This window comes from Eleutherodactylus coqui, chromosome 1 (genome assembly GCF_035609145.1).
Source record: "Eleutherodactylus coqui strain aEleCoq1 chromosome 1, aEleCoq1.hap1, whole genome shotgun sequence".
Classification (NCBI taxonomy): domain Eukaryota; kingdom Metazoa; phylum Chordata; class Amphibia; order Anura; family Eleutherodactylidae; genus Eleutherodactylus; species Eleutherodactylus coqui.
The window spans coordinates 144,702,550-144,728,756 of NC_089837.1; the positions used below are offsets into that span (position 1 = coordinate 144,702,550).

Sequence of the window (26,207 nt, forward strand, 5' to 3'; positions counted from 1 at the left end):
TTCACCTTTAACGACACTACAAGAGAGCACCACCACTATGCCCCCGCCACGGCCCACTTAATCATGGCCACATTCCGAAAACCAACTACATAAAACTGCGCTACTAGGTCCGCAGTCACCACCACATTACCACCAACGAGGTTACTGTTAAGGTACATATTACCTGTCTGACTGGGGCATGCAGTGTGGGCCAAAGCCCACCTGTATTGTATCTGACGTTAGCTCTACTGAGTAGGGCACTGCAATGGGATATATTTATGTACCACCGGTGGGTTCCAGGGAGCCACCCATGCAGTAGGTGCACACGGAGTTTAACCTACATCTGTCCACTTCTAAAGAACCCCAGTCTGACTGGGGCATGCAGTGTGGGCCGAAGCCCACCTGTATTGTATCTGAAGTTAGCTCTGCTGAGTAGGGCACTGCAATGGGATATTTTTATGTACTGCCGGTGGCTTCCTGGCACCCACCCATGCTGTCGGTCCACACGGAGTTGTAACTGCATGTGTCCACTTCTAAAGAACCCCAGTCTGACTGGGGCATGCAGTGTGGGCTGAAGCCCACCTGCATTAAGCACGACATTACTACCTCAGCTGTGTTGGGCAATGCAATGGGATATTTTTATGTACCGCCGGTGGTTTCCAGGGAGCCACCCATGCTGTAGGTGCACACGGAGTTTAACTTACATCTGTCCACTTCTAAAGAACCCCAGTCTGACTGGGGCATGCAGTGTGGGCCGAAGCCCACCTGCATTAAGCACGACATTACTACCTCAGCTGTGTTGGGCAATGCAATGGGATATTTTTATGTACCGCCGGTGGCTTCCTGGCACCCACCCATGCTGTCGGTCCACACGGAGTTGTAACTGCATGTGTCCACTTCTAAAGAACCCCAGTCTGACTGGGGCATGCAGTGTGGGCCGAAGCCCACCTGCATTAGGCACAACATTACCTCAGCTGTGATGGGCAATGCAATGGGATACATTTATGTACCGCCGGTGGGTTCCAGGGAGCCACCCATGCTGTGGGTGCACACGGAATTCCCATTGCGGAGTTGTACCTGCCTGTGACTATTTATAAAAAACCGCGGTCTGACTGGGGCGTGCAGACACCTTGACAGAATGAATAGTGTGTGGCACATAGGTTCCCCATTGCTATGCCCACGTGTGCAGCTCCAGATGGAGGTGGCACAGGATTGGATTTCTCATTGCTTCTGTACAGCATTGTGGACTATCGGTCCACCCCTTTTATGGGGGGGTCGCTGCTCAGCCATGCCAACCCTCTGCAGTGTGTGCCTGCTTTTCCTGTGGCAGACGCACTTATAAATAGACATGAGGGTGGCGTGGCATGAGGGCAGCTGAAGGCTGGGCAGGGACAGTTTGGTGTGCGCTGTGGACACTGGGTCGTGGGGGGGGGGGGTTTGGGCAGCATGTAACCCAGGAGAAGTGGCTGGGGAGTGTCATGCAGGCAGTGATTGTGCTTTGTTGGAGGTAGTGTGGTGCTTAGCTAAGGTATGCCATGCTAATGAGGGCTTTTCAGAAGTAAAAGTTGTTGGGAGGGGGACCCACTCTTACCGCTATTGTGGCTTAATAGTGGGACCTGTGAACTTGAGATGCAGCCCAACATGTAGCCCCTCGCCTGCCCTATCCGTTGCTGTGTCGTTCCCATCACTTTCTTGAATTGCCCAGATTTTCACACATGAAAACCTTAGCGAGCATCGGCGAAATACAAAAATGCTCGGGTCGCCCATTAACTTCAATGGGGTTCGTTATTCGAAACGAACCCTCGAGCAACCAAGAGGGCAGGTGAAACCCATTAATCGCTTTAGTTAGTGTGGCTTAATTGGTAACTAGGCCTGGAGGCAGCCCAGTTAAAATAAAAATTGGTTCAGGTGAAAGTTTCAACGCTTTAATGAGCATTGAAACGTATAAAAATTGTTTACAAAAATTATATGACTGAGCCTTGTGGGCCTAAGAAAAATTGCCCGTTCGGCGTGATTACGTGAGGTTTCAGGAGGAGGAGGATGACTAGAATACACAGATTGATGAAGCAAAAAGGTCCCCGTTTTTGATGGTGATAGAGAACGATGCTTCCATCCACGGGTGCAGCCTACGTATTGCTTAGGTATCGCTGCTGTCCGCTGGTGGAGAAGAGAAGTCTGGGAAAATCCAGGCTTTGTTCATCTTGATGAGTGTAAGCCTGTCGGCACTGTCGGTTGACAGGCGGGTACGCTTATCCGTGATGATTCCCCCAGCCGCACTAAACACCCTCTCTGACAAGACGCTAGCCGCAGGACAAGCAAGCACCTCCAGGGCATACAGCGCGAGTTCAGGCCACGTGTCCAGCTTCGACACCCAGTAGTTGTAGGGGGCAGTGGCGTCACGGAGGATGGTCGTGCGATCGGCTACGTACTCCCTCACCATCCTTTTACAGTGCTCCCGCCAACTCAGCCTTGACTGGGGAGCGGTGACACAGTCTTGCTGGGGAGCCATAAAGCTGTCAAAGGCCTTGGAGAATTTTCCCCTGCCTGCGCTGTACATGCTGCCTGATCTCTGCGCCTCCCCTGCTACCTGGCCCTCGGAACTGCACCTTCTGCCACTAGCGCTGTCAGATGGGAATGTTACCATCAGTTTGTCCGCCAGGGTCCTGTGGTATAGCATCACTCTCGAACCCCTTTCCTCTTCGGGTATGAGAGTGGAAAGGTTCTCCTTATACCGTGGGTCGAGCAGTGTGTACACCCAGTACTCCGTAGTGGCCAGAATGCGTGTAACGCGAGGGTCTCGAGAAAGGCATCCTAACATGAAGTCAGCCATGTGTGCCAGGGTACCTGTACGCAACACATGGCTGTCCCCACTAGGAAGATCACTTTCAGGATCCTCCTCCTCCGGCCATACACGCTGAAAGGATGACAGGCAAGCAGCATGGGTACCCCCAGCAGTGGGCCAAGCTGTCTCTTCCCCTTCCTCCTCATGCTCCTCCCCCTCCTCCTCAATGCGCTGAGATATAGACATGAGGGTGCTCTGACTATCCAGCGACATACTGTCTTCCCCCGCCTCCGTTTCCAAGCGCAAAGCGTCTGCCTTTATGCTTTGCAGGGAACTTCTCAAGAGGCATAGCAGAGGAATGGTGATGCTAATGATTGCAGCCTCCCCGCTCACCATCTGGGTAGACTCCTCAAAGTTTCCAAGGACCTGGCAGATGTCTGCCAACCAGGCCCACTCTTCTGTAAAGAATTGAGGAGGCTGACTCCCACTACGCCGCCCATGTTGGAGTTGGTATTCCACTATAGCTCTACGCTGCTCATAGAGTCTGGCCAACATGTGGAGCGTAGAGTTCCACCGTGTGGGCACGTCGCACAGCAGTCGGTGCACTAGCAGATTAAACCGATGTTGCAGGGTCCGCAGGGTGGCAGCATCCGTCTTGGACTTGCGGAAATGTGCGCTGACCCGGTGCACCTTTCCGAGCAGGTATGACAAGTGTGGGTAGCTTTTCAGAAAGCGCTGAACCACCAAATTAAAGACATGGGCCAGGCATGGCACGTTTGTGAGGCTGCCGAGCTGCAGAGTCGCCACCAGGTTACGGCCGTTGTCACACACGACCATGCCCGGTTGGAGGCTCAACGGCGCAAGCCAACGGTCGGTCTGCTCTGTCAGACCATGCAGCAGTTCGTGGGCCGTGTGCCTCTTCTCTCCTAAGCTGAGTAGTTTCAGCACGGCCTGCTGACGCTTGCCCACCGCTGTGCTGCCACGACGCGCGACACCGACTGCTGGTGACGTGCTGCTGCTGACACATCTTGATTGCGAGACAGAGGTTGCGTAGGAGGAGGAGGAGGAGGGTGGTTTAGTGGAGGAAGCATACACCGCCGCAGATACCACCACCGAGCTGGGGCCCGCAATTCTGGGGGTGGGTAGGACGTGAGTGGTCCCAGGCTCTGACTCTGTGGTTGTTTTATATATATATATATATATATATATATATATATATATATATATATATATATATTATACTGCTGAGGTTGCATGAAAGCTGTGCTGTGATTGGTTGTTTATATTATACCACTGAGGTAACATGAAAGCTGTGCTGTGACTGCTTGTTATATATTATACCACTGAGGTAACATGAAAACTGTGCTGTGATTGGTTGTTATATATTATACCGCTAAGGTACCATGAAAGCTGCGCTGTGATTGGTGGGTACATATTATACTGCTGAGGTAACATGAAAGCTGCGCTGTGATTGGTTGTTTTACATTATACTACTGAGGTAACAGGAAAGCTGTCCTGTGATTGGTTGTCATATGTTATACCGCTGAGGTAACATTAAAGCTGTGCTGTGATTGATTGTTATACAATATACCATTGAGGTAACATGAAAGCTGCCCTGTGATTGGTTCTTATATATTATACCCCTGAGGTAAAATGAAAGCTGCACTGTGATTGGTTGTTATATATTATACCGCTGATGTAACATGAAAGCTGCACTGTGATTGGTGGTTACATATTATACTGCTGAGGCAACATGAAAGCTGTGCTGTGATTGGTTGTTTTATATTATACTGCTGAGGTAACATGAAAGCTGTGCTGTGATTGGTTGTTATATATTATACCGCTGAGGTAACGTGAAAGCTGTGCTGTGATTGGTTGTTATATATTACAATGCTATGGGTAACATGAAAGCTGCGCTGTGATTGGTGGTTACATATTATACTGCTGAGGTAATATGAAAGCTGTGCTGTGATTGGTTGTTATATATTATACCGCTGAGGTAACATGAAAGCTGCGCTGTGATTTGTTGTTATATGTTATACCGCTGAGGTAACATGAAAGCTGCGCTGTGATTGGTTGTTATACAATATACCATTGAGGTAACATTAAAGCTGCGCTATGATTGGTTCTTATTAGAGATGAGCGAGCGTACTCGGAAAAGCGCTACTCGCTCGAGTAATTTGCTTTATCCGAGTATCGCTGTGCTCGTCCCTGAAGATTCGGGTGCCGGCACGGAGCGGGGAGCTGCAGGAGAGAGCGGGGAGGAACGGAGGTAAGATCTTTCTCTCCCTCTCTCCTGCCCGCTCTCCCCTGCTCCCCGCTGCGACTCACCTGTCAGCCGCAGCGGCACCCGAATCTTCAGGGACGAGCACAGTGATACTCGGATAAAGCAAATTACTCGAGCGAGTAGTGCTTATCCGAGTACGCTCGCTCATCTCTAGTTCTTATATAATATACTGCTGATGTAACAACTCCCTGACCCTCACACCACGCCAATGTCCCTTCCTGGAGGTAGCCCCAAGGGTGGACAGGTCCAGGACGCCAACACTGACCCTATGCTGCCTAGTGGCAGGACAGAAAGGAACTGCCGTACCTATGCAGACAACAACTTACTAGTACCGACAGGCTAGGCCAATGGAATAAACCAACTTGACAGGAAAACCACTGAACACAGGCAGAGCTGGATCGAGACAATGTAACTTTCACTGGAGCAGCTGCCAGACTATATTCAGGAGTCTCTGCCCCTTGGGCAGAGACCAATCAAGCCTGCTGACTGGCGCTTCCAGCAGCCACTATAACTCACAGAGGTAGAGCGCGTGCGCCTCTCATAGCAGGCACACATGCCACATGCTGCGCCCGCACACCGGAGCACGGAGCCGCTGCTCGCTGTCCCGATTTCGGGCACAACACCATCCCAGAGCGCTGCAGCGAACTGCGCCACTGCCCCCCATGGTCCCTGACCAGCCTCATGGTAACACTCGGGACTTGATCGCTTTCTTTTTTTCATTCACATGATTTTATGGCATGGGTGGGCAACCGTAAAAATGCATACACTTGTGTGAATGAAGCCTAAGTCAAATGCTTCTTCTTGACGAGCCAAATTTGCTTGAACAAGCGAGTGACATTACCGCTAGCTTGTTTGCATGTGTGTAGCCTGTTTGGACAGGCAGAGGCATCGCTGGCTCATTCAAACAAGAGTTGTTCAGAATCATTCAGTCCTTGTATAAGTGAATGAGAGGCACTGAACGATTGTTGTATAAACCAAACTATAAGAAAACGAGCTAACAATGATTTTTATGCCTGCAAAAAATGAACGCTGAACCAAAAGTGAATGATTCTCGTTAATCATTCAGTCATTTGCTGGCGTTTAGACTAAACGATTATCATTCACTTTCATTCCTTTGAACGATTTTTGAAGGATAATCATTACATCTAAATGCAGCAAAAGGCAATTACAGGATTGTACCCAGCTAAAGTGGGAAAGACACAGCTACTTTTCCATAATTACATTATTTCAATAAATCTATGACATTTTTATATACACTGGGCTCAAATGAGTGTTATAGGTAACATCATGACAAAGTGTAATTTTCAAAGAATGTTTTTTTTATACATAATATGTATTTTTTGCAGTGCATTTTGCACCTAAATTATGAGTCGGAAAGGGTATCATTTCTCCTTAAGGAGAACACCTAGAAGGTTTGTGAGAAGATTTATAAGGCCATCCAGCACCTCTGATAAATATGCAAATAAGGAAGAAGGAACAATACCTCTGCAGCGCCACCTATTAGAAGGCAGCATTACTGCAATCCAATGTTAGACTCTTTATGCAAGCCTTATAACAATGACTGGGAATTGAAAACCAAGTCTGGTTTGACTAGTGAAAGGCCCACGTCATAGGCCTTTCATTAGCTGACTCTACTTTCCAAGTATCACTGATGTCATTGCAGGGTGCTGGCTGTTCGGGTGATTTCAGTAACTAAACCAGCGCCCTTCTCTGTATCTGCATTGAACGTGGCAGAGGAAGAAGCTGCCTTAGTTATTAAAATGAGTCAAACCGCCAGTCCACTGCAATAGTTTCACTCATGCTGGGAAGGTGATACTAGTTCTATATCACATGGGGCAGAAGTAGAGGTGCCGATACCTTTGGATCTGACTTGACTGAGTTTGTTTGCTCCTTCCATGGATAATCCCTTTAAAGGGGTTGTCCAGTTGTAAACAATGAATGGCCTATCTCCAGTATGGCCTATCCTCATCAATAAAACAAGGAAATCGTATGCTACAACATGTATTAAAATATAAAAGCATTTGAAAGAGATAAAGTGCACAAACAACCACCGCCCAAATGGCATCCAATAAATATAGCAAACCTCATAAAGTATCACAATGTTATCCATATACCATATTACAAAATAAAGTGCATACAAAATAACACAAAAAACAATACTTAACCGATAAATTAAATCAGGGATTCATAATGAACTGTAGCACCATTGGCCCAATATATTACAGAGCTATTGCATGCATGGTTTTGCTTCTGCTACTTTTTGTAGGTCCTATAGGTCATTAATAGTAGACTGGTGGCGATCCATTGCCCAAGATTTCCGCTGATCAGCTGTTCTCTGGAACAGTGCACTTGTGCACTGAACTGATTTCTGCAAAATGCAGACAGCTCAATTGCCACTGCAGTGGCCAGACTTGGTATTGCAGGCAAAGTTTTCATTGAAATGAATGGCAACGTAAGCTGCAATACAAAACCCTGCCACTCCAGTTGGAACAGAGCTGTTTCTTTCCACAGTTCAGTGCATGAGCACATCTCCCCAGTGAACAGCTGATCAGCGGGTATCCCGTGCATTGGAGCCCTGTCAATCTACTATTGATGACCTATCCAAAGGATAGGCCATCATTAGTTTACAACTGGACAACTCATTTACGGCTCATCAATTTAAGTAAACATTTACTATAAATATTACCTGCTTATAGAATAGTAAGGTTCCAAAACTGGAGGGATTTTTGCACACATTAAAACATTTGAGCACCCTTGGTGCAAAAAGCTTGTCATCTTTTTCTGCTGTAAGATTTGTGAGCTTTGCTGAACTAGTTCCTGCCCTGGGGGATAGTTAAGGGCTCCCAGAGCCAAATGTCAAAGATGATACAACCTTTCTTGTGCTTCATGATTTTCTACAACATTTATGTTAATTGGATTTCTTGCTGTGGCATACCAGTAAATGCAAATGGCACACTTAATCCCTTATGATGACAATCTGCTAATGGGTAAGTACATGGCTTAATCACTGCATACCAAATAGGTTATCTTAGTAAAATGCATTCAAAAATGCTGCAGAAATGCAAGTTTGCTATTTAGGGAGATTCGATATTCATTGTGAGCTACTTAAAGTCTGCGCATTTCTTTGTCATCAGCTTTTCTTATACCTCGTTTGGAAGTCGTAATGAGATATAAACTGGCAGAGTATTTTAATCCCAACATCACAGAATATTTTCAAAGACAAGTTGATTGATTCTGTGATATATAGTATATGGAGGAACATTATGAGCCAAAGAATTCTAAGGTTGCCATATCTGGGATCCATGTGACACAGACCCTGTATGCAGCTGGGTGCATGGCGTCTAAAGTGTAGTTCTGTGTAGGGATATATAAAACCTATTTTAGCAAAGCACAGTATAAGTACATCTCTGCAGTGGTATACATAGAAGAGTCGAAGCCATAGCAAAGATTAAAATGTGGCCAGTTTTGACACGCAGCACAGAAGACCTTGGTGTTCATTTCCATCTCTTTACTATGACCTTGGCCAATTCCCCACCACCTTGTTTCTTTGTCTCTTCACATCTGTTGGCCGGTCTATTTAGAGTCTCCACTGCAGATCCGACACAAAATACTGGACAAAATAGTATAGCATGCTGCACTGTTTTGTCCAGTAAAATGCCAGCCAGCATGCCAGTAGTCGAAGGACTCCATTTTAGTCAGTGGTGTCCATCGGGCACTGTTCGTGTAAGGGAATTGATGGATCCAGCACTTCCATCATTTTTGTTGTCCAGCTCCTATGGGGGAGCCAAACAACAGAAAAATGCAGGTGTTAGCATAGCCTAACATTGCAATTCCTCTGACCAAGTAAGTCCTACACAGATTTTCACTACCCAAAAGCAAGAGGAGTGTCGACAACCTCTTCTTCTTGGGCCCCACAGCAGCCATATGGTCTATATCTATGGTATGTAAACCCTTAAAGTCTTGACTAAAGCTTTCAATTTTACATCACAATATATTTATTAAAGGGGTTGTACCAGAATAACAAGTTAACCCCTATCCCTGTGATAGGAAATAACTTAGTAATCGGTGGGGGTCTCACCAGTAAGATCCCCACCGATCTGGACAATAGGTCCTGCTCTCCTGGCACTATAGGGGTTGTTTTTTTCCCCACAGTGACATTGCTCTGAATGTAATGATGGCCAAGCATGTGCTGACAGCACACCATTCATTTCAATAAATAGAATAGCACCCACTTGGCTATCTTGGTAGTCCCATTGAAAGTGGGATAGAAATAGCACCCACTTGGCTATCTTGGTAGTCCCATTGAAAGTGAATGGAGTGCAGACAGGAGGACAGGGGAAACAGTACCCTTGTTTGAATGTAATGATGGCCAAGCATGTGCTGACAGCACACCATTCATTTCAATAAATAGAATAGCACCCACTTGGCTATCTTGGTAGTCCCATTGAAAGTGGGATAGAAATAGCACCCACTTGGCTATCTTGGTAGTCCCATTGAAAGTGAATGGAGTGCAGACAGGAGGACAGGGGAAACAGTACCCTTGTTCTCAAGACTAGTGGTACGGGTTTCGACTGTGAGACCCCCACTGATCAGAAAGTTATTTCCTATTCTGTGGATAAGGTATAACTTGAAATTCTGGTACAACCCCTTTCACATAATCTTCATTAAAATTGAGCAATTTTGAAATTCGTTAACCTGTTTATTTTGTGATGATTTTTGACTTAAGCTTTAAAATGTGACTGTATTTCTGCTGATTGTCCCTACAGTCAGCCTTCAATTTTCATACAGCTTAAAGAGACTATATCACTAAAATATTTTTTATTTCTTAAAACCAGATAGAGAAACATATTAAATTTTTCTAATCTGCTTTTGTTTTCTGATTGTAGACTTTTTTTTCTGCTATCTATACATGACTATGGGGCTGGCCATATTGCCTGAGCTACATTTAACAGCATTTAGAAGATATGCTTTACAGCAGGCCCTTGGGCTATTGTTACGGATTATGGATTGTTGATCCACTGGACAAACCAACCAGGCCCAGACCAGTCCTAGTGTGGCTGGCAGCTGACTCCTCAGATAGATTGACTGTTGCCAGAAAAGGAGTGACTGACCCTTGGCTACAAAGGGAATGGAAGACCCCTATCTAAAGCAAGGTGATCGCCCCGATAAGGACAGTCCTGCGCTGGAACCTTGGGTCTGACTATCCCTGATGGGGTAGCAAACGTAGGAACTGGCAGCAGATGGAGGAGCACACAGATGCAGGACAAAGCAAGGGCAAAACATAAACAGGAATGGGAACTGACAGTAAGCTGACAGAAAACAAACATACAGACAGATGCAGAGCTCAGACAGCATAGACAGAATCTGGATACAAACTATGGAATACAGACAGAACTCAGACTGCATGCACAGAAATCAGAGAGCAGGGACAGAACTGAGACAACACAGACAAAACTAAAACAGAAGTAGGTGACTAAAGAAAGCAGAGTGTCAGAACCTAAGACACACCAATTCTGAGGCCTAGAGGACGTGCCACAGCTCACCTTAAATAGAGGAGTAACGCCTATTTACCCCAACAGCTGGGCTGAGAGCCAGAGAGCTGGTTAACCCTTTCAGTGTTGGACGAAAACAGACAGAGAGAGCAGAGCGGCGCTTGCAGCTGCCCGGAGTCACATAAGGGTGGCAGACATGAGTAGAGACCATACAGTTATTGACACAATAACAGGGAGTTGACCTATACACGTGAAAGGGAGTCTGTTCTAGACATGTTCTGTGACACATAGAGGTGTTACCTTTCAGTGTAATCCTGTCTGTGATATTAATGAGATGACTGTTGTAAAGATTTCTCTACAAATCAGATCGTATCTCCTATTATTAGGCTCTGTGCTGAAAAATACAGGATTTTAGGAATTGTTTTTTAATACAGATTGTGACTGAAAATGAAAAAATATCACCAAAAATTCTTATAAAATATGTTTAACACAAAGATATGATTGTAATAGGTCATTTTCTGTTGACACATTCCATCATTTAATGGTAATGTCTCATCAAAAAATGAAATGTTGTATAAAACAGGTTTTTATGTTGTACATATTTTTTATAAAATGTTGGTGAGTTTAAAAAAAAAATCTATGATCCATATTTTAAAAAAAATCCAGCATTTTTCATACTGTCCACTAAGCCTAATAATAGTCTGTCACTTCCTGTACTACAGAGAAAACTTTGCAACTATCATCTCACTAACATCACAGGCAGGATTACACTGAATGGCAACACCTATATGTAGATAACATAGGATTCAGCATTCGCAATATGTGATAAGCTGTGACTATCTACTCCCGCTCCCTGCAAAATGATCTCTGCAGAGGTGACAGACCATGTTTAGAACAGTTTCTCATACAAGCCTATGGGTCAGGTCCTGATCATTAAATGGCCCATGAGGCTGCTGTTAAGCAGATCTCTAAATAATGTTAAATGCAGCTTGGCCTTGGGCAAGATGGCCGCCCCATAGTAATGCATAGACAACAGAATGAATAATACTACAATCAGAAACGACAAACAGATTAGAAGAATAGAACCACTATCTAGTTTTAAGTAGTAAAGAAATATAGGGGATATGCAAACTCAGAGAGTTTGTTTGTCTCGGGTCAAATTACACTGACCTCAAAGTAAAGATTATACCTTTCAGAATGGAAATCACCAGGGAAAGTTTTGTATAAAAACTGAATGAATAAGAAATACTGGAAGACATTACCCCAAGAACCAGTGGAATTGTGAACCTATCTAGGGATGAGAATGGATTGTAATATACTGTCACTGATAAATACAAGTATATCAGATAGTTTGGAAAAGTTCATCAATTTATTAAATAAGCTTAAAATTTAGCATAATACATCACTGCAATATGTACTATGTATTCAGAAAGTCTTCCGACCCTTTCACTTTTTTTACATTTTGTTATGTTGTACACTCAATACCCCATAATGACAAATGGAGAGCAGAATGTTAGAAATTTGTGTACTTTTAAAAACATGTAAAGCTAACATTTTGTGGTGACATACAGTAAGTATTCAGACCCTTTGGAATGACACTTGAAATTTAGCTCTGTGGGCCTCTCATTTTTCTTGATCATCTTTGAGATGTTTCTATACCTTGATAGGAGTCTGTCTGTTGTAAATTCAGTTGATTGAACCAAGCCATGAGGAAGAAAGAACTGCCTATAGAGCTTAGAAACAGGATTTTGTGGAGGTACAGATCTGGAGAAGGCTAACAAAAACATTTCTATTGCACTGAAAGCTCCCAAGATCATGGTGGCCTCCATAATTCTTAAATGGAAGAAGTTTCAAACAACCAGGACTCTTTCTAGAGCTGGCCAAACCACCAAACCAAGTTATCGGAGGAGAAAGACCTTAGTAAGAGAGGTGACCAAGAACCCAATGGTCAATCTCGCTGAGTTCCAAAAATCTTATGTGCAGATGGGAGAAAGTTCCAGAAGGTCAACCATCACTGCAGTACTCCAGTATTCTGGGCTTTATGGCAAAGTGGCCAGAAAGAAGTTTCTCTGTGAAAAATAGATTCTCTGGTCTGATGAGAAGAAAATCCCCACTGTAATCGTTGCCAAAGGTGCTTCAACTAAGTACAGGGTGTGAATTCTTACATCAATGCAAAATGTTAGTTTTTCCTTTTTTTTAAATGTACAAAGATTTCTAAAATTCTTTTTCACTTTATCATTATGGGGTATTGAATGCAGAATGATGGATAAAAACATGATTTTCTTTATTTTGCACAAGGCCACAATATAGCAAAATGTAACAAAACTGAAAGGGTCTGAAGACTTTCCAAATACATTGTAATTGTGTGTGTGTTTATGTTCTGCTCAAGAACTCAAGGGAACACTTAAATCAAACATCATATAAATTGTGATTAGAGTACCGATCCGCGCCACCATAAAATGAAGATTAAAATAACTCACCTGGTGCGTAGCGGGGTTCCCGTGAACTGTTGCGGACACCCCGCCTGCACCTGTGGTCCGAGTGTGCCTGTAGTAAATATGAAGAAACTCCAGATATCCTCCAATATCTTTGAAGATCTACAGCAGGAGCGCGGAAAGAAACCTTTTTCTCTTTGAAAATTTGATCATATAAATTGTGAAATTGGTTGAGAACGGTCAATGGAAGCCAAAATCATCAGTGAATTGAGGGCTGGATTTCAAATCACCCAGAAAATCAATTTGCGTGAATTTCATCACAGCAACTCATAACATGACTCAGCAGTGTGTATGGTCCTCAGATGCCTGAATGCACTCCCAAAAATATCTGGGCATGCTTCTGATGTTCTAATGCCCTTAGGAATCTTCTTCCAGAACTGCAACAGAGCATCAGTGAGCTGCTGGGACAGTTTCTGGTGCTACTTGGTGATGTTGGATGCACTGATATAGAATGTCTGAGAGTTTCTCAATTAGATTGGGGTCTGGGGTATGTGATGTCCAGCCAAAGGCATTAATGCCTTTCTCATCCAGGAACTGCCAAATGCTCTGACTACATGAGGCCAGGCATTGTCCTGCCCCAAGAGGAACCCAGGGCTCACTGCACCAGCATGAGGTCTGATAATGGCTCTGAAGATTTCATCCCAATACATAACAATAGTTAGGACCCCATTGGCTAGCACATGGAGGTTTAAGCAACCTTTCAATGATATGCCTACCCAGTCCATCCCCGATTTATCACAAAACCGGTCATGATGGATGATATTGCAAACAGCATAATGTTACCCAGGGTGTCTCCAGACTCTTTTTTACGTCTGTCATGTTTTCAGTATTAACCTGCTCTCATCTGTGATGACAACAGGAGGCCAGTGGAGAACCATAGAATCATAGAATTGTAGGGTTGGAAGGGACCTCCAGGATCACTGGGTCCAACTTGCTGCTCAATGTAAGATCACTAAATCATCCCAGATAGATGTCTGTCCAGCTTCTGTTTGAAGACTTAAATTGAAGGAGAACTCACCACCTCCCGTAGCAACCTGTTCCACCCATCGATCACTCTCACTGTCAGAAAGTTTTTTTCTTATATCTAATCTGTGTCTCTTCTATTTTAGTTTCATCCCAGATGTAGTACTTTGCATTTCTCCCTGTTACATACCATACTGTTAGTCACCGCCCACTGTTCAAGTTTGTCCAGATCTTTTTGAATCCTCTCCCTCTCTTCTCCAGTGTTAGCCATCCCTCCTAGCTTTGTGTTGTCAGCAAACTTGATCAGTTTACCCTCAATTCCCTCTCCAATCTTGCTGTCTTCGTAGAATCTGCTTCTGTCAGTTAGTTAGAAACATGCAGCTAGAGGTCATTATGTAGGGCTCTGACAATGTTGCTCTTCACACAAAGAAACAGATACTGGTATTGATGCTGGGTTGATGCTCTTCTACAGCCCTGACCAGCTCTCAATCATATGTTAAGTTAAAACATAGAACACATTTCGGCCCTGTAACAGGCTGAAGAAAAACGTATGTTTTCATATAATAAATGAAAATCGCCTTCACAACAATTATGTTTTAGAGATCTCCTTTACTTACCTGGGAATGAGAGCAGCATCAATACCAGTTGTCAATTTTATACTGTGTCATGTAATTGAATCGTAGATTTTCATCAGTAACTAAAAGGAACTGATTGTTAGGTTCATGCAGGATGTGTAGATAGCATTCTATACAGACAAAAGTATACGCATCTCAACAAACACGGATAACACAAAATTTATATAAGAAAGACAACACAGGAAATAAAGGGAAAACCAGGGCAATCGCCTTGATGACAGGCACCCCGCGCAAGGAACCTGGGGCAACCCTGACTTTCCATAGATGGTGACAGGGAATAAGATTTAACTACACTCCCGACAAAGGGAATCACCAGACAGACTAATCTGAACTTTGATGCAGGACTGGACCAAAAGTCGCTAGACTAGAAACACCTTCAGACTGAGAAACTTCATACTGGAGTCAGGGAAGACCAGAGATCTTCAAACAGTGAGATCAGACGAGACTAAAGGCCCATTTAGACGTAAGAATTATCACTCAAAATTCCTTAAAATGAACAAAACTGAGCGATAATCATTCAGTGTAAATGCACAAAAATAGCTCACTTGTCGTTCGCGGTTTGTTAAGCTGACTTTTCGGCCAACTTAAAAAACCTCGGCTTGCGGGCTTCTTGTCCTGTGTAAACATTCCCTGCTCAGCACTTCACCTCCTAGAGAAAAGCAGACGAGAAGCCGGCGATCCAGAAGCAAGTCTCTCTGTGTAAACGTTCTGCACGAACACTGACGACCTTAGCGGTGACATCAGCGCTCATGCAGTCGTTTGAAAGACTGTTGGCCCATGTAAAACGGCCATAAATGTACGTCCTCTGTGGAGAAGAGCCGGAATAAATCTGCACAAACTAATGGTGATTGGCTGGCTGGGCTGTCCCAGATCCTAGCCAAACAATTTGCCTATACACAAACACAGAAGTGCTCCTGTAGGTGGCCAGAGCCAAAATGACAGTGAGTATCCGCAATTATTGGGTCACGTGCGCCACAGCTGATGACATGACATCACCCTGGTCCTGTTCCTGAGTTCCTAATCATAGACAGTCCTCGTAATTAAAAATACAGCAGTAATTCATCTGAAAAGCTTTTGCAAGCCTTCTGTTTTATTTTTTCAGTATGCGGTACGTACGAGGTGGTCTCCATACCTTTGCAAATGAGCTGAAAAAATCTGGGTGTGGGTGCAACCTTAAAGGGGTTGTCCCGCGGCAGCAAGTGGGTCTATACACTTCTGTATGGCCATATTAATGCACTTTGTAATGTACATTGTGCATTAATTATGAGCCATACAGAAGTTATAAAAAGTTTTATACTTACCTGCTCCGTTGCTGGCGTCCTCGTTCCCATGGAGCCGACTAATTTTCGCCCTCCGATGGCCAAATTAGCCGCGCTTGCGCAGTCCGGGTCTTCTGCAGTCTTCTATGGGGCCGCTCGTGTAGAATGCCGGCTCCGTGTAGCTCCGCCCCGTCACGTGCCGATTCCAGCCAATCAGGAGGCTGGAATCGGCAATGGACCGCACAGAAGCCCTGCGGTCCACGGAGACAGAGGATCCCGGCGGCCATCTTCAGCAGGTAAGTATGAAGACGCCGGACCGCCGGGATTCAGGTAAGCGCTGTGCGGGTTGTTTTTTTAACCCCTGCATCGGGGTTGTCTCGCGCCGAACGGGGGGGGGGTTAAAAAAAAACAAAACCCGTTTCGGCGCGGGACAACCCCTTTAATAGAGAAGCACAAATAGTTCTCTGTCTGCAAGACACATATCCAAATGGCTGCTCTGCACTCTTGAGCAAATACTGAGGAAGAGCCGTTTTACCCCCGAAACGCCTTTATATGCTAGATTACTACAATAAAAATTGAGAAGTTGAGCTAGAGCACTACAGGAGTTTGAGCTTCTCCTTTGAGGTTGTGTTTACACTCAGTTTTTTTCTTTTTTCTCATTTGCTTAGTCACAAAGCATGTCCCTTTGAGGTGGGATGGTACTTGGGCTAGCTGCACATTAGTAGCAATTTTATCCCTATAGGGGAAATAAGAAGATCTCTTTTTTCCCTAAAAAGGATCTGCCGACCTTTCCTGGGAGTTGTTTCACCCGTCTTTATTTTCCATTATTCTCTTTAACTCCATAACTTTGGACCACCCTGTAGATATACAGTTTATAGGTGTTATGTTCGCTTGGCGCACAAAAGCGCCACTCCACAGGTGGGTTGCAAAGGTGTCCATTTAAAACCACAAACACACACAGAGTACTTGCACAGACCAATTGCAACTCTCCAGGCTAGGATGGAAAGACCCCTGTCCCTTACTAACCAGGGAAAATGAGGAACCCCTGCCTAAAAGCGAGGTCATCGTCCTGATAAGGTTGGCCCCACAGTCTTCTTCTAGGACCTAGCTATCCCTGATCAGGAAGCTGGAAAGATGCACTAAACACACAGGACATGACACTGTTCACACACACTGTACACAGAGCAGGACTGCACATAAAGCACATGTCTAGCACCCTGCACAAACCTTACATATGTCACTGTTCACACCAACAGTGTAATACATACCACATAGAAAAGGACTGCTCACACCTCATGTCTGACCACTTGCATAGACATACAACACAAGTCACCATTCACACCAACATACAACAGGTAGTGCATACAACACGGACCCCACCCAGAGCTCACATGCATACCACTGGTAACCATAGCCAGCCCAAGTGTCCTTACTCCAGGGGAATAGGGAAAGTCAGCCACCATGCTGTCATAGAGAGTAGTGTCAGGCATCACCCATCAGACACATAGGACATCAGACGTCCTGGGGGCCACACCTGCCAAGAGATAGGGAGAAACCTGCAGGTCGCCTGCACCTGTGTGGTCACTGTACCACACACTACACAATGCACGCACCCCAGAAACCGTAATTAGGGGGGGGGGGCAGGTGCTCAGACCATTTTCAGGGTAGGAGAAAGACACTTCAAACAAGCATGCATAACACCAGCTCTGAGTGGGATAAACAGTGATACAAAAGACACTAAAATCACTAGCAATCTCTGACAAGAGTTTGCTGGTATTTATCTGTTGCAGACTAGGGTGATTGGCTGCTGGAAAATACCACATCCAGCCAGCTCAATTAACACCTACCTGTGAAGGTGTGAACAAGTAAGCCTGTAGAACCACAGGTCTCAGATGCACAACCTTAACAATAGGAGTAGTAACACAAACACAAAGCAGTAATAAAAGTAACACAATTGTGACTTGAGTGTTACAATATTCTATGTTATAATCATTAATAACTTCAAAAGAGTTGTTGATCCAGGGATTATTTCGATTGCCAGATTGGAGACAAGGAAGGTATTTTTTTGCCTTAAATGGGGAAAATTGGCTTCTACCTTATTGGGTTTTTTTTTGCCTTCCTCTGGATCAACATTGGGGGTAATAGGCTAAACTTGATTGACATGTCTTTTTTTGGCCAAACTTACTATGTTACAAGTACTGTATGTTATCTTGCGTAGGAAATATTTCTTCTATTATTTCTTAGAACTAATAATATCATTCTGTTTTCAGAAATTTCTACCAAAAAATCAAGGATCATGACCTTTTGGACAAAAGAAAAACTGTGACAGCGCTAAAAGCAGGAGAAGACCGAGCGATACTCCTGGGGCTGGCAATGATGGTCTGTTCCATTATGATGTATTTTCTCCTAGGAATAACGCTACTTCGATCATACATGCAGAGGTAATTTGGTGTCTGTTGCCTTCTATTCTGAATATATATGACCTTATTGCCTTTATTGGGTTCATTTCTTTATCGCTTAGTTTCTTTCCAATCTGTTAGGAAACATTGATGTGCAATAGAAAATTTAAACTGTTTAACACTAAATGTAGAAGGCCTGAATTGGAAGCTTTGTATTCCAAACACTCATCAGTTCTCCAGCTTTGAAGCTAGGTACAGAAACAGAATAAAATGACACCAGATGTCTCTGTGAAATAAAAGTGCATTGGTTTTAACAGTGGGAGGAATTCATCAAAGAAGTGAAAAGCAGATAGGGAGTCACACAGATCACATTTATCACAGAATAGGGTTTTATTGGCTCAGATTCCCCAGAATATAAAGTATCTCATCAACAAATAAGATGTTTGCTGATATCTATCACGTAGGAAAGGATAGCATAGATTATTGATGTGAAGTGATGAATATAGCTGTGTACATTATATTCATAGACACATACATCAATATTTTTGGCATAGTGCAAACCTTTTGATTGTTTTGTTGCTATATTCGACAGCGCTGCCGGAATGGAGGTGGAGCGTTCAGGGAGTGTTTTCCCTTCGCCCGCATCCATTCACAGTAAACAAACAGTTGTAAAAAAGTCAACGACTGCTGTTTACACTGAGCGACACGTTGTTCAGTTTTCTGCATGCAGAAACTGAATGACTGAACAATTCTCATTCAGTCGTTCAGTTACTGCATGTGTTTACACGGGACGAATATCATTCAGATTCCCACGCTCCCATGGGAACAATTCTAAACGATAATCATCCCGTATTAAAGGGCTATTAGTCGAGTCCTACCCCTAACCTCCCATAAACACACAAGCTCAAATTGAGCAAACACATTTGTTGATTCAATACAGCAAAGGATGACAAGTCATTGCCAGACACCCCCAACAGCAGGTTAGCTACTAGTAGAACAAAGGAATTGGGCATATTGCCATAACAGCAAGCTACAAATCTAGAAAAAATCCACAATAGAGAGGGCATATAGATTTTTTTCTGCAGCATGTAAGGTTACGAGAGTGGAAACCGTGAGAAGGTAGTGCAGCGTCCGAGGAGCAGGCCCACAGCCGAGGAGATAGCGGCGTAGATATGGTCTTGTCACGGGGCTCTACCATCTCCTCCCCTGTGGGTAGCATAACACATTTATACTTATGGAGGGGCCCCATTAACTCTGGGCCACTACAGTAGCATGTCTTTCCTTTAACCTTTTGCTGTTTAGGAGACATACCTGGCTTTATATACAGAACACAACATAATTTCTGCTAGTTACATTTTTTTCTATGACCACAGAAATCTTGTGATTTCAAATCCAGTATATTAATATTTATATGTTGTGAGATGTCTTCTGATTTACATTGTATTTATATGTATAATTGCAAACACATTCAGCAATTGTAGAATAACTTTCATATATCTGCTGTAAATGTATTCTAATCAACTCCATCCTGTTACAATCTGCACACAGATCATGTTTTATTGATAACCTTACTCTCAGCTCACTAATTCCTCTGCTCCTCGATGTTAAGTCAAGGTTATCTTCAAGAAATAGTTCAGGTTGGCACAAATTCAGCCTGAGTTTATGAACTGAAACACTTTATTACTTATATAACCAATACGGCCCTCATGAGATGTACATGATCAGAATTAGGACAAATTCATACTTGATGTGTTTGAAGTATTCCTATGGATTAGGATGACTGGTACTCACTCTTCCATTGATGTTTGCACTGATGCTTACCTTGACTTGAAGCAAACCTCCAGTCCAAACTAAAAATTTCATTATACATGGTAAATATCTAGTGCCCTCCTCAATAATGATGCTGCCTCCGTTTCTCCATTGCTTTCTCCCAACTGATTCTTGACAAGATGACCTCTACAATCTCCGGCTTCCCCATCCAAAGTGCTGTAGGAAAGTCTAAGACATGTCGCATCAATTGCTCTTAGACTGATTAGTGCCAATGACAGTGGTGCTGTGTCCTTCCCATCTGTGTCTTCCCTTGCAGATCTCCTCATCCTAGTACAATGGAGGAGGGCATGTGTTAGACTTTCTAACAGCTCAGTTCATTGGAAAGTCAGAGATTGTGGTGACCATCTTGCGAGTAATCAGATAGGGACTAGAATGGAGTAATGGAAGCAGCATTGTTACTTAGGAGGACACGGGGCTTACCATGTATGGTCAAATTTAGAACTTTGGACTGGAGCATCATTTTTATTAAGCACTCATTAAATTTTGTAAGACAGAGCTGGAGTATCTCTTCTTTGGCCTCATAGAGGCTGCATGGAGGCACACAGAATTTCTGTGGCTCCATACTATGGAGTCATAGGCAATCCATGTACCTCTATAAAAAAAACCTCATAAGCATGCCACAATTTTTTTGTCAGATTCATATGTAATCCCACAGAAAAAAAACTCTCTAAGCTTCCATAAGAAATTCAAGCCATGCAGATGTACAGCCTGAGGTTTTTAAATCTCTGGACATCATATTACAGATCATGTTAATCTGAAGTTTGTGCAGACCCATAATGCTATCATGAGCCTTTATGCTACACATTTGCTATGGAGTGGTGCATTTTTCCAAACCACAACAAGTCCTATGTCTGACATAAGTTGGCTGTAACTTTCTCTAGTAACCTCCATGGGAAAATAGGCATGGCAAGAAAAACATTTCACTTTTAACTTTTTTGAACAACTAGAAACATTTTTGCCACATTTTCAATGATGTAGTAATGGTGCAAATTTATAGAGTAACACCACCACCAAGTGTGAACTTGGATGGAAATAATACATAATGATTAATCTTTGTATAATAAAAAGTTAAGCAATTTTCTTATATAATCTGTGCTTCTGTTCCACAAAATTTTCAGACTTCTATTAGTCAGTAAATTGAACCATTTATATTCTTTATATTGGCGAGCTTAAATCTGGCTCGGATGTCCTGGGTTTGATACATTACCCATCTAGCTACTACTGTAGAACCACAGCAGCAAAATCCCCAGAAAGTGCTGAAACAATGTAGAGTTCAAAGACAAGATGATCCAAAGTTGCTTTTTGGGAAGAATAAGGCCATATTCAGATGGTCATATGTGAATCCTCAGGCACAACTTGCATCAGGCAGCATGTCCAGAAAAAGATCACTGGTATGAATAGCCCCATTGATTTTAATGGGTCCATGTGAATTATCCTGAACAGTAATTGCTAAAATAAGCATTTCAGGATAGCTGACTGGTCTTCTTTAATAGAAAATATGGTATTTGTGGGTTATCTGTCACCACTTTTTTAATTTATTTCACTAATGTTTCACTAATTTCTTAAACTCCTTTTAGTTATCCAAAACATAAATCCTCATAATATGATTTAGGTGGTATAAATGCAGCAATAGCCTGCAAGATTACTTGAAATGGTATATATTTAAAAAGTAGTGGCAGAAAACCCACAAGTGCCGAAAATATTCAATAAAATGCCATGTGTGCTACAACTTACAAAAATTTTATGACCAATTTTTATATTCTTTTCCATTTTATGGGCTGTACCAAATGCAAACAGCAGCTGGACAGAACTAATTAAAGTAAATTCCAGCATGTGCCATATCTGGCACTTCGGCTCTTACCATTGTTCAGCTCTTGGGTGGATGGAGCTAAACAATGGAAATAGAAAATGAGTGAGCCCTTAATGACTTGTGCATATGACAAAACCTTATGCATGGAGCTTGTATGGCGACACATGGAGTCCCTAATATGGCTGTTTGCATCAGCCAATCACAGACACCCTTAAAATATTCATCTACTAGATTTTTCAGAATTTTGGATGAAATAAGTTAATGAATGTCATTCATTCACTCAATAACTTTGTGTCCATGAACAGTTAAGACACTGACCCTCCTATTCAGCAGATATCTAATTTTGCTGTTGTCTGGCAATTGGAAAAGGACTTGACTAATAGCTGTTATCTAGCAATCAGCCATGTAAATTGAAGTAATTACTAATGCCAGACACCAGGCAGGCATACTTTTGTTTGATTAATTTCACCAAGAAACTTTAATGCCGTATAAAGTTGTTTCAATAACAGCACAATATTCATTATGATTTGAGCTCCTTTATTCAGGGCATGTTCTGAGGATCACTTCAATCCTATTAGTACTGCGTTTAAGCAGATTAATCATTTTCAACAGAAATTTTAGGTGACAAATATGACCACTTTATTAGGTTTCATCTCCAGAAACATGGAAGCGATTTGATTAAGCCTCTGCCATTTAACCAGCTTTTATAGAATCAGAATAGACAGGCTTACCACCAGATTGATACGGTGATTATTGTAAAATAATTCTATTCTGTCTCTTAGTGACTTCATCTTTTGTTTGTCAAGCAACCAGTTGTAGATACGGGAGGTCAAAAAAATCATTTAGTCCAAGCCATTCATTGTTACTGCTGCTGCTCTGGCGTATAGAGGGGTTCATAACAGGTGTGGATTTCTTGCGACTGTCATGTTGCAGCAACTTGCAAGATGTAACGTGACCAATGTATCAGTTTTTGGCCATGCAACATGTGTTGCACCTGACGTCGCGCTATAGCATTAGCATTAGGTCTCATTCAGACAAGCGCTGTTTTCGCGCATTAAAGACGCATGAAAAGACCGCAGCTATACTGTACTAAAGATCGCGTGAACGGGTGAATTCCAGCTATTTTATTTATTCACATGATCAGAGGTGCGTGGTCCATGTCATCCAGCTCAAATAGGAGTCTATGGAAAGCACGCACCAAAGATAGGTCAGGTCCTATCTTTTCTAGCACCACAGACCTTAGGCCTCTTTGCCATGAGCGTATATTGGCCTGCCGTTTTCACAGTCGACCCATATACACTGTGATTCAATGCATTGAATTCCAATACATCAGACCACATGGCCGTATTCCCGCGACGAAAAAAGTGCCTGGCCGGCCAATATAGCGGTGGGCATTATTACGTCTGGCCAAAAAGACAGTCCTGAATCTTTTGGCCTGGAATACATTGGCTGCTGCATGGGCTCCTATGGGAGCCAATGGCAGCGACCAGAGAAGGAAGGTGGGAGGGAGTTTAGCAGCGTGACTGCTAAACTCCCTCCCTCTTCTCTCCTCCCCTCCGGCCTAGTTGCAATGGGAGAGGGCAGGATGGGGGCGGAGCTAAGTGCTGCCCCATCCCACCTCCTCCTATTGCTGGCTGCAGGCAAGGGGCGGGGGCAGAGCTAAGCTTCCGCCCCTTGTCCACAAGCAGCAATGGGAGGAGGCAGGGCGGAGCGATGCTTAGCTCCGCCCCCATCCTGCCCCCTTCTATTGCAATCAGCCAGAAGGAAGGAGAGAGGAGGTGAGCCAGCGAGTGCGAGGCAAGGGGAAGGGACAACGCCATGGTGGCCTCCGCGTATATGCGCCAGGGCCCATGCCGCCTGAACAGGTGCACAAACGTTAGATTTGTGCGCTTGTTCACGAGCTTTTACGCGCCAGATCGTAGCGTATATCGTCCGGCCGTGAAAACTGCGGCCGATATATGCTCATGGTAATGAAGCCTATGATGCGATTTTGCAGTCTATGTCCTATCTTTGAGCGAACAGCGCTTGTCTGAATGACGCCTTAGATCGACATCTCCTCTTACTCTGTGGCCTTGTTTTTGCATTCTGGTAGTGGCATGCCACAAGTACCAGTCTGAAAAATTCTCACAACAAGCTAATACATGTATTTTGCAGCAGTTGTGCTGCATCCATGGAAAACCACATTTGTTAGCAATATTGAAGACAGTGATCATGGTTTTTGTATGCGGTTGTCTTGACTTGTGGGTATTGAACTTTATAGAAAAAATAACACAAGGACAGGACATTTTGTAATAACTGATGCCTGCTCCATATACCAAACAATGCATCAATTATATTTTTTCAAAAAATTAACAAAAAATCCTACCAAAAAAATTATAACCATGTCACTTTCCAAATATAAGTAGTATGGAATTTTAATATACAGAATACTGTTATCTGAAATGCCATGGCATCATTACTAATGAATGTTTCCCTATTGTCCTGGATTCAGTGGGACAGTCCTAAATTTTGAGGGTTGTCCTGCCATGCTAGGAGGCAGGATACAGACCAAAGTGTCAGGGGTGGCCAGGAATGGAGTAAAATAAAAAACATCCTATACTCACTCTTGGTGCTCCAGTCCTCTCCCCTCCAGTCCTATGCTCATTTCTGGGCAGTGCATTCACTTCTGTCTTGCACATGACCACTAACCTCAATAGGGTCTAAAAGTACGTAATGGTGATGCTGTGGGCACCAAAGCAGTGAATGACTGTGGATTCCAATGCATCAGATCACATGGCCGCATTCCCGCGGCGTATAAGTGCCTGGCCAGGCCAATATAGCGTTGTGCACTTATATGCCCGGCCGGAAATATAGTCCTGGAACTATTTCCAGCCAGAATATGCTGGCTGTTGCATGGGCTCCTATGGGAGCCAATGACAGCGGGTGGAGAAGGGAGGTGGGGGGGAGTTTAGCAGTGTGACTGCTAAACTCCCTCCCCCTCCTCTCCTCCCCTCCGGCTGTTTGTAATAGAAGAGGGCAAGATGGGGTCGGAGGCAAACTCTGCCCTGCCTCTCCTCATCCCATTGCTGGCTGTGCACAAGGGGCAGAGAGGGGGTGGGAGCTTAACTCTATCCCGCCCCCTCACATTGCAAACAGCCGGAGGGGAGGAAAGAAGAGGTAAGCCAGCAAGGGGGAGGAAAGTAGGAGATAGCTATGCTGTCTCCCCACACCCCACGGCATTGCAGCCTCGGCGTATATGCTTCGGGGCTGTGCTGTCTGAAGAGGTGCAGAAACGTTACATTTGTGCGCCTGTCCATGCGTTTTTATGATGTCGGCGTGCGTAAAAACACCTATCGCAGTGTAAAAGAGCCCTTAGCCCTTTACCAGGTCTTCCAAATGGTATAAGCCTATTAGGCCAACCCACTGATATATTGGCAAGTAGTAATGCTTTGGAATAGTAAATATTAATGATAACTGCTTCAAGTTCCCTAATGGGACAAAAAAAAATTTAAATAGGGTTCAATGAAAAAAAATCTTCCAAGCAAAAATAAAATAATTTTCCTTATTAATAATTATTTTGTTGGATAAAATAGTTCACGATTAGAGATGAGCGAGCGTACTCGGAAAAGCACTACTCGCTCGAGTAATTTGCTTTATCCGAGTATCGCTGTGCTCGGGTCTGAAGATTCGGGTGCCGGCACGGAGCAGGGAGCTGCAGGGGAGAGCGGGGAGGAACGGAGGGGAGACCTTTCTCCCCCTCTCTCCCGCCCGCTCTCCCCTGCTCCCCGCTGCGACTCACCTGTCAGCCGCAGCGGCACCCGAATCTTCAGACCCGAGCACAGCGATACTCGGATAAAGCACATTACTCGAGCGAGTAGTGCTTTTCCGAGTACGCTCGCTCATCTCTATTCACGATTAAATTCATAATGACCCACAGAATAAAGATGACATTATTTAAAACACACAGTGTATGATAGTAAAAAAAAGTCTTAAAATGATGGTGGATTTGTTGTTTTTTCCCATTCCTAGCTGCAAGAATTAATAAAGGTCGATCAATAAATCACATGTGCTCCAATAAAAGCTATTACTCACCCTGCAAAAAAAAACAAGCCGATTTACAACTTTTAACATTAGAAAGTCCCATTGACATCTGGAAAAAAATGCAGCAAATTTGCAGCGAAAAAAAAAACGCTAGTGGGTAAAAGCCCTAAGGAGGATGGAAAAATACTAGGGATGAGCGAGTATACTCGCTAAAGCACTACTCGCTCGAGTAATGTGCCTTAGCCGAGTATCTCTC

At 43.8% G+C, this 26,207-nt stretch overlaps 1 protein-coding gene across 1 annotated transcript in view; it reads left to right on the plus strand.

Annotated features, from left to right (window-relative positions):
- Window positions 1–26,207, plus strand: part of KCNMB2 (potassium calcium-activated channel subfamily M regulatory beta subunit 2) — a 217,774-nt gene that overhangs the window by 128,152 nt on the left and 63,415 nt on the right. The window contains exon 3 of the mRNA XM_066590069.1: window positions 18,163–18,333. Within this exon, the coding sequence (XP_066446166.1) occupies window positions 18,163–18,333 (171 nt within the window). The remainder of the gene's footprint in view (window positions 1–18,162; window positions 18,334–26,207) is intronic.